General features: G+C 38.3%; 1 protein-coding gene across 5 annotated transcripts in view; it reads left to right on the forward strand.

Moving 5' to 3' along the window:
• RAD51D (RAD51 paralog D) overlaps window positions 1-10,164 on the forward strand; it is a 37,594-nt gene extending 27,430 nt beyond the window's left edge. For 4 of the 5 annotated variants that reach the window (XM_072136408.1, XM_072136405.1, XM_072136409.1 and 1 more), the window contains one exon: window positions 7,293-10,164. In XM_072136408.1, coding sequence (XP_071992509.1) covers window positions 7,293-7,376 — 84 coding nt within the window. In that variant the 3' untranslated portion in view covers window positions 7,377-10,164. The remainder of the gene's footprint in view (window positions 1-7,292) is intronic. The other variant, XR_011853197.1, reaches the window with a different exon arrangement.

Genomic DNA, 10,164 nt, shown 5'->3' on the forward strand with positions numbered 1-10,164 from the left:
AAGTTGGGCAGCTCGGAGAAAGAAGTGGTGCCACGTAAATTGAAAAAAGATGGATGGATAGGATCAGTTGTTGTAATGTTCTTGTCCTCTTGGAAAAAATGTTTCTTGATCGTTAAGAGTCATACAAATTTGTTGACATCTTTCACAGTCTGATACAAGTGCATATTGGTAGAAGGAATGAAATTTAAACCTTTAGATAAAACTTGTATTTGAGCTGCGGTAAGTATACAGGCTGATAGATTTATAACTGACAGAGATGATTGAGAATTGACAGTATCTTGTTTTATTTCATTTCCATTAGGAGAGTCTATTTGTTCTTCCTGGCTTTTTTTTGTCCGTCTTTGGTTATGTTTTCGACCTGCCCTGCGGTTGCGTCTGCGGTTTTTCTGTTCCCCGATGGTTGCTCGTTTTTTGATCCACGTCTAGTTTGAATTCCTTGGAAGGATACATTTTTGTGTTGACCGTGGATTTCTGAGTCAGATGCGTCCGTATTAATGTCTGATGTATCATATTCTGTGGAACTTATAGATGATTTGTATTGTCTGGGTGACTTATTTCTGAGAATAGATCTTTGATGTCTTATAGATTTCCAGGAATAGACTTTATTTTGCTGATAATCTCTTAAATCTCTGTCATATTTGGTTTTTTTAGTATTCGTAATCGAGTCCTCTAGATTTTTTAAAGTTGTTTCTAGCTTTGTTTGTAGATCACTAAACTCGGGTGTGGCATGAAATTGAGTTAACTCTAGTTGCAGCGCTGATAGTTTAGTATCCAGCTCCTGAAGTTTGCTTTTTCAAGATTGCAAGGCTCTGGGGTTGGCCAGAGATAGACCTGTTCGCCACAAGGAAGAACAGACAGGTCAGGCTCTTCTGCTCCCTAGACCCGAAGGATCAACCGGTAAGTCTCGATGCTTTCTCGATGAGATGGGACTTCAGTCTCTCGTATGCATTCCCACCTCTGTCAGTCCTTCCGAGAGTTCTGAGGAAGATAAGGCAAGATCAAGCCAGAGTCCTTCTTATAGCTCCCTTTCTGGCCCAGGAGGGCATGGTTCTCAATACTGAGAGAACTCTCGGTGTCAGATCCTTGGATCCTCCCATAGAGACAGGATCTTCTCTCCCAGGGACCAGTATTCCACCCACAGGTCGCCAGTCTCCATCTGATGGCCTGGAATTTGAGAGGTGCATCTTGAAAGAGAAAGGCCTCACAGATAAGGTAATTACAACCCTACAAAAGAGTAGGAAAGTGGTTACCTTAAAAATGTATTTTGGGGTCTGGATAGTGTTTTCAGATTTCTGCAGTCCGGAGCAGATAGATTTAGGTCATCCAAATGTGGCTAGAGTACTAGATTTTCTGCAGGTGGGCCTAGAGAAGGGCTTAAAGTTCAGATTTCGGCCCTTAGCTCCCTGTTCACATCTCTTATGACCCCATTTAAGAGATGTACAGTGCCCCCTTGGGACCTCACGCTGGTCTTAACCATTTTAATGACTTTAAGGGTTCAAATGGTTCTTTCAGTAAATAATTTAACTCTTAAGGTAGTTTTCCTGGTGGAAATCACTTCGGCCCGTAGAGTGGGAGAAATCTTGGCCCTATCCTGTAGAGCACCTTTCACTAAGGTATTAGATGATAGAGTGGTGGCCTTTTTACCTAAAGTATCCTCTAGGTTTCATAGATCCCAGGAGATTAGGCGATTTCTATCCTTCTGTAGTAACCCATCTTCGGATAGAGAGAGAGAATTTAGTAAACTAGATGTAAAAAGGGCTATTGAAATCTATTTAGCCAGTTCTGAAGAATGGAGGAGTTCTGACAGTCTATTTGTCCTTTTTGGATGCAAGAATAAGGGGAAAAAGGCCTCAGCTATGGTTATATCCAGGTGGATCAAGCTGACTATTAGTTTGGCTTATGTGGCCGCAAAGCAGCTGGTACCAGAGGGATTAAAGGCCCATTCTACTAGAGCAGTCTCTTCTTCATGGGCAGAATTTAGAGAGGTGCCAGTTAGCCAGATTTGTCAGGCTGCCACTTGGTCCTCTCTTCACACTTTCTATAGGCACTATAGATTCAACGTAGCGGGTGCACAAGCATTATCTTTTGGGCGAAGAGTACTATCTTCAGTAATCCCTCCCTAACTTTTCTAAGCTATTCTCTCTCGTTGGGTGCTGTGGTGGTGAGAGGGGGAAACCGGTAATTACTCACCGGTAATTGTGTTTCCTTGAACCACGACAGCACCCTGGATATTCCCACCCTTGTAAAAAAAATTCTCTCTCCTCATACTTTGGGTGTTTAGTAATTTATGTGTGTGTCACGCTGGTGCTGAATCAATTTATTGAAAAATCTGATGATGAGGTTTGAATGAATACAGTGGTCAGAAATAACCAAGCATTAAGTCCCAAGCAGTCTCTTTAATCCACTGAAGGAAATGGGGCGTACCGCACCTTTTAAAGTTCGGATTTCCTCTCCCCTAATTCGATTGCTAGATATTTTATTGTTCTTAAACGTTTAAACCTATACCCCATTGTTATTTCTTCATAGGTATCCTCTGTACCATTGATCATAAAGTACTGACATTTTTTTTTTCTCATTCAATTTATACATCGAGACTACTGAAAATTGAAATATAATCTTTCTAATATGCAGTAAAGACATTAACGGTTCTGAACATGCCAGCATAAGGTCATCCGCATAAATAGATAATAGGGTTGAATTATCTTTTCCATCATCTACCTTTACGAATGGACAAGATCTTAAAGCAATAGCTTGAGTTTCTATGGCCAAATTAAAAATCTGTGGGGATATTGGGCAACCCTGCCTTGAACCATTATTTAGTAAATTTTTTTTAGAGCTTGAATTGTTAATTATGACTCTAGCACTGGGAGAAGAATACAATGACATTAGAGATGACAAAGAGGACCTTCAAACCTGTAACCCCTGAGCACTTCAAGCATAAAGCCCTGATCTATCTGATCGATGGCTTTAGCAGCATCCAAAGATAAAAATATGGTTGGAAGGCCCTTCTGTTTCCCAGGCATAAATCCAACCTGGTCCTGTTCTATTAAAACACCAATAACTCTCCTTAACCGAGAAGCCATAAAGGCAGCTACAATTATAAAGGAAATCTGTCTGTTGTCTTCTAGAGATTCTGGAGTGTTAGCAGATTATGTTATTGCTACAATTAGGCCTTCCAGCATTTATTTTGGCATACTTTCCCATTCGGCTATGCAATTATATAATCTGACTATACGAGGGATAAGGATCTGACCAAAATATTTTATAGTATTCATTTCATAGCCCATCAGGGCCTGCTGCTTTATCCACCTTTAATTTGGAAATTACCTCCAAAATTTCTCGACCTTCAAAGGGCGTATTCAATTAAAATTTTTGTTCTTCTGAATTCTTGGGTAAACTTAATTTACCAAGATTAACAGAAGAAAGAAATCTCTTATTTTTTTTCCCTTCATCTCCTGGCACTTCTCTCAAATTGTATAATTCTGAATAGTAGCTTGCAAAAACCTTAGCACTTGCTTCCGGTAAAAAGACAACTTCTTCTACCTTATTTTTAATACCATACATGCGATTCTGTGCTTATTCCCCTATTAATACGATTGCTTCGTATTGAACCTGCTCTATCTCCCACTTCATAATGCTTAGCCTGTAGTTTCTAAAGGTTAGCAGCATATTCATCTAACAGCAAAGTTTTGATCCTATCCTGCAAAAAATTATACCTCACTTAAATGGTGCCCAAATATCTGAAACACTCACTTTTTTTTCAACCACTCTTTTTTTACCATTTTGCAACTTACCAAAATGTGATCAAAAGGTCATACAATCCTCAAAATACAGTAGTAGCAATGAAATTTTTCATACGAAAAATGCAAGATGAAATGACAAAGTTATTAGTGCCAGAATATGGCAAAATGAAGGGGTTTTTTGTTTTGTACAGAAGGTTTAAATCTTTTTAAATGTATTAAAATACATTAACTTAAACCAACAAGAAAATGGCGCAAATACGTGTTTTCACCAATTACACTGCATTTGGAATTTGTTTCCCAGTACATGGCATGTAATATTAACCCCTAGGCGCACCAGGACGTTATAGTACGTCCCCGGCGCTAGATGCTTAGCGCACGGGGACGTTCTATAACGTCCTGCTTCTGGCACCGGCTCACGAACGGAGCCGGTACCAGAAGCAGCGGCTGTCAGCTGTCTAGTACAAACATGACCGCGGCGTGTAAGGGTGTTTGCGCTGTGGATCGGATCCCCCGTGCCGCTTACCGGGGGATCCGATCCACTTCTGGGCAGCTCCGAGGACTGGCATGTGCCCCGGAGCTGCCCAGTCTCCATGGCAGCCAGACCCCTTCCGGGTCTGGCTGTAAACTGTCTGAGCATGCGCAAGCTTGCTCAGACAGTTTACACTGCTCTACAATAAAATAGTATTGTAGAGCAGTGTATTGAACTTAAACCAGTGATCAGAGCATCACTGGTTCAAGTTCAAGTATGTATAAGTAAAAATATGCAAAAACACTTAACACTACACATTATAATAAATAAAAAATAAATACATAAAAATATAAGCCCCTAAAATGTCACTTTCCCATAAAAACACTTAATAAAGTATAAAAAACACAAAAACACAAAAAACCCCGCATATTTGGTATTGCCGCGTCCGTAACAATCTGTATAATAAAACAGAATCGTTACTGGACCCGCACGGTACACGCCGTAGAAAAAAAACGCAAAAACGTTCCGAAAAAAGATAATTTTTAATTAATACCTTATCAAAAAATGCTCTAAAAAGTAATTTAAAAAATGTTATGCACTCCAAAATAAGCCCACTAAAAAGAACAACTCTTCTCGCAAAAAATAAGCCCCTAACCAGATTTGTCAGCCGAAAAATAAAAAAGTTATGCATATGAAAAGATGGTGATGCTAAAATGAACAAGATTTTCTCCAAATTGGTTTTTATTCAGTACAATTGAATAAAATACACAAAACCACCACATATTTGGTATCCCTTCGTCCGTAACAATCTGCATAATAAAACAGAATCGTTATTAGTTCCGCAAAGTGAACCCCGTAAAAAACAAAACAAAAAAAAGCTCCATAGAAAAGATCATTTTCAATTAATACCCTATAAAAATGCTCTAAAAAGGGATTTAAAAAATGTTATGCACTCTAAAATAAGACCACTAAAAAGAACAATCCTTCTCGCAAAAAATAAGCCCTTAAACAGATTTGTGAGGCAAAAAATAAAAAAGTTATGCATATGAAAGACGGTGATGCTAAAATTAACAACATTTTTGCCAAATTACTTTTTATGCAGTAAAAATGGGAAAAAAATAAAAAATCTATATAAATGAGGTCTTTTTGTAATCGTGGCGACTCATAGAATAAAAATAATATACTATTTTTATGGTATGGTAAACGGGCAAAAAAAAAACCCCATAAAAATCTTCCTGAAAAGTGATGATTTTCATTTCCTCCACCAACAAAGAGTTAATAAAATCTCACCAATTAGCCTATAGATTCCCCTAAATTACGTACCAGAAAAGTGCATCTCATGTGGCAAAAGAAATAAGCCCCTATAGGTCCACATTAAAAAAAAGAAAAAAATTATAGCCTGTACAATGTGACATAGAAAATCTGCTCTGGATGGCGCCTCCTTCCCTTCTATGCCCGGCCGTGCGCCCATACAACAGGTTACCACCACATATGGGGTATCGGTGCATTCGGGAGGAATTGGGTATCAAACTTTGTGGAGCCTTTTTTTATTTAATCCATTGTAAATGTTTAATTTTCCACCCAAAATGAGTGTATTGTGAAAAAATATTACAATTTGCAGACTGCACCTCCATTTTGTTTTAACCCCTATAAAACACGTAAAGCGTTAACAAACTTCTTAAAAGTGGTTTTTCATACGTTGAGGTGTGTAGTTTCCACAATGGGGTAATTTACGAGTCTCGCTATTATTTAGGCCTCTCAGTGTCAATTAGAAGTTGAGCAGGTTCATCTAAATACAGGTTTTGGTGATTTTACAAAAAATGTGAAAAATGATACCTAAATTCTGAGCCTCATAACATTCTAGTAAAATATGTGGAATCTTAAAAAACCATGCCAACATAAAGCAGACATTTGGGAAATGTAAGTTATGAATTTATTTGGGTGCTATGACTATCTGCATCAAAAGTAGAGAATTTAGAACGTTGAAAATAAAGAATTTTTCCAAATTTTTTCCAAATTTTGTTTTTTTTCATAACTAAACACAAAAGATATCATCCAAATTTTTAAACTAATTTGAAGTACAATGTGTCACGAGAAAACAATCTAAAAATCCCATGGATATCTCATAGCGTTCCAAAACTATAACCACTTATAGTGACACAGGTCAGATTTGAAGAATGGGGCCGCGTCCTTAAGGCCAAAATAGGCTGTGTCCCCTAGGGGTTAAATGGGTATTACCATTTCAACATATAAATGTTATTGTTTGTATAACTTTTCAGTATAGAATCTTCCAATATACTATCTGTACAAATTCTTCATGATTTCCTAGATCTCTGCTTGCTGTACTTCTATAGGAAGCTTCTATGATTATTTCCAGTGGACAGAATTCTGACAATGGTCACACAGGTGCACGGCTTGTTAGTATCATAGAGAGTAATCAGAGCTGTGTGATATAACGAGCCGTGCACCTTTGTGACCATGGTCAGATTTCTGTCCACTGGAATTAAACAACGAAGCTCCTTATAGAAGGACAGCAAGCAGAGATCTAGGAAACGGTTAGGAATTAATGCAGAAAGTACATGCAGTCCCCGGGTTACATACAAGATAGGGTCTGTAGGTTTGTTCTTAAGTTGAGTTTGTATGTAAGTCGGAACTGTATATTTTATCATTGTAGCCCCAGCCAGAACTTTATTGGTCTCTATGACAATTGGATTTAAAAATGTTAGGTTGTCATAGGAATCAGGATTAACACTAAAGCTTCATTACAGACACCTGTGATAACTGTTATAGCTGATTATTGTAGCCTAGGACTAAAGCACAATAAATTACAAATATCCAGTGGTCCGTTTGTAACTAGGGGTCGTATCTAAGTCGAGTGTTCTTAAGTAGGGGACCGCCTGTATATTGGAAACTTGTAAAACATTTCATTACTCAAACAATAACATTTAGATTTTTGAAGGTGGGGAGTGAAAACACAAAATTGAAAAAGGGCCTCGGCGGAAAGGGGTAATTAAATCAAAAAGGGAACTTTATAGTATGTCAAAATATATAACAAAATGACCATTATTCTGCTTTTTCAGCCCACTAATCTGCAAGTGGATGTTAAGATTGGATGTTATGGGATGCTGGATGAACACAATGGGAGCAACACATCTGGACCATGATTTCACCAGGACTTTGAGTTCAGACTCTACAAATTCTACAAAACTTCAAGCATTTTTCTGAGGACAAATGTATTGTAAATTCTGGAACCTCGTTTCTGACTGTTAAGAACAAGCCAGTGTAGCCTTTCATTGTATGAGTCATGCACAACTTCTTATGGGCTGAATCGGTAACTCAGCAGAAACTGTTCAGCACTCTTGGTCTTATGACTTCTTTGGGGAGATTTTCACCATTTTGTTCATGTGCCATATTCACAATTGACTACAAATGTGAAGAAATAAGTTTTTTTTTTTTTGTAATTTTTCTAATATCTAATAAGTAGTAATTGCTAAAGGTTTTATGTTGTAAATACGTACTGCATTGTTCCATCACCCTTTGCCAGGTTTAGCTACAGATGCAGAGGGTGCATGTATTTAATGTAAAGTGAAAGGCTTTCCTGCACCTCCTTCTACATTTTGCCTTCAGCTGACCGTCTGGAAGGAGCACACTTCAAACACCTATTTCTCATGAACCCTTGCACCCTCAGCAATAGAAAGCTGTATGTAAAAATCAACTTTTTTAGTACAAATTTAAGGGTGGATATCTCTGGTTCTGTGAAGCATCCATACACAATCCATATATCATATATTATCGGGTCCAAGTAAATCTGACGTATATTTACATTGAGCAGCTGTGAAGAGATTAAAAAAGAGAGAAGGGTCAAACCCTTTAATATACAATACTGTAATCCAGGGTTGCACAACCTGCGGCACGCAGTAACTTGCTGGCACAACCTGCACTGGTTTGTCTCCCTAGTCTAACACCACCCCCTCCACCTATACTGTCCAATGCTTGCTGCTTCTTTTTCTGTTGGTTCTTCATTGCCACATGCTGTCTACTGCGCCTCCTGACATGAGGTGTGTGCACAGGGTCAGATGGTGAGAGCGGGGGACAAGGAGATGAGTATAGGATTCCAGGAGGTCAGAGCGGGGGACAAGGAGGTGAAAATAGGATTCCAGGAGGTGAGAGCAGGGGACCAGGAGTGTGCAGGAAGAAAAAGTATACTGGTTGATTATGGAAACCATCTATAATGAAAATTGTCCTTATTGCCTATGGCAACTCATGACATCACAGCTTTAATTTTTCAACCCCATATTATTATTTTCTTTAAAACATCTGTTTGTTTATCTGTTTATTCTTATAGAGGTCCATTTTACTTTCTGACTGTTAGTAGTGATATACACAGATTTTACATTTATGGTCTATCTATTGCAAGGATAAATCTTAGGCATGTTTGAGACAGCAGTTGAGAGCATGGTGGCCAGCAGATGTCCTCTGCATTTCTATGTTTTTTCATATACAGTAGGATGAGGAAATTATGGGGCAGTGTTGGCGAAGCTGAGTACCCAAACTATAACCCAAAAGCCACTAATTTATCACAAAGTGTCAACATGGAAATTTAAAACTGAGGTTTTGGTTATGAAAAAACAACTTGCGTGTTAATATTTAATTTTTTTTTTTTTTTAAATAAAAAACACAATAGCAGTACTTACAGGTTGCATATTACATGCTTTACTGGGGAAGGAGGGGGAGTATAGGAGCAGCGGCAAGAACTGGAAATAGAGGAGAAGAGTTTTCTATTCCCTGTTATGAATAAAAAAAAGCGAAAAATTTTTTGAAGCTACAGTGTCCTCTATTGATAAAGTTTTAGCATTTGTGCTCAATTCTTATTAAACGATAAGTGAAGCTCTCCATGTTGTGGCAAAAGAAACCAGTAAGTTGGAAACTGCCTGTATTTCTACTAGAGGTCTCCTAGTTACAAACAGGGCTTTGGAAGGACTAATATAATATACAGGCAGTCCCTGTCTTTTTCACTGGTTACTCATTGTACAATGAATTCAATTTAAAATATTAACAATGACTTACAAAGCTGTCCGCAACCTATCCCCTTCATTCGTCACAGGACCTTCTGCTTTACTCTATTACCATCTGCTATTTTCACAACCATCTCCAGGACTTCTAGTGTGCATCCCCCATATTCTGGAACGCTTTACTAAAATGTGTAAGACTGTCCCCAACTTTCCAAACCTTGAAATGTAACCTTAAAACCCTACTGTTCAGGATTGCCTACAATACGCAAAAGTGATTTACTGGTACATTGTGTATTCTAACTGTGTAAGAAGGTTAATGGATGTTTAGAAAACCCTTGTTCAAGTATGCTAGCACAGCTGAAAACAGTGTGGCTGATTAGAGAAGCTATAAAACTGACCTTCGTTTTAGCTGGTTGAGAATCTGGAGCATAACATTTGTTTGTTCTATGAAACTCACAATGGCCAGAAAAAAAAAAACAACTTTCATGTGCAACTCGCCAATATATTCTTGTTGTTAGAAATGAAGGCCATTCCATGCAACAAATTGCCAAGAAACTAAAGATTTCCTAGAAAGGTGTTTACTATTCCATTCAGAGGAGTGCACAAACAGGCTCTAACCAGAGTACAAAGAGAAGTGGTAGGTCTCACTGCACAACTAAGCAACAAGTATGGTGGCTTAATGATTAGCACTACAGCCTTGCAGCACTGGAGACCTGGGCTCAAGTCCCAGTGTCAACATCTACAAAGAGTGTGTATGTTCTCTCCGTGTGCGTTGGTTCCCTTCGGGTCCTCCGGTTTCCTCTCATACTCCAAAAACATACTGATAGGTTTATTAGATTGTGAGCCCCATTGGGGACAGGGACCAATTTAGCAATCTCTATGTTACGCTGCGTAATCTGTGTGTGCTACATAAATAAAAAATAATTGTTATTAATAACAA

The sequence above is a fragment of the Engystomops pustulosus genome, chromosome 2 (assembly GCF_040894005.1).
Source record: "Engystomops pustulosus chromosome 2, aEngPut4.maternal, whole genome shotgun sequence".
NCBI classification, from domain to species: Eukaryota; Metazoa; Chordata; class Amphibia; order Anura; family Leptodactylidae; genus Engystomops; species Engystomops pustulosus.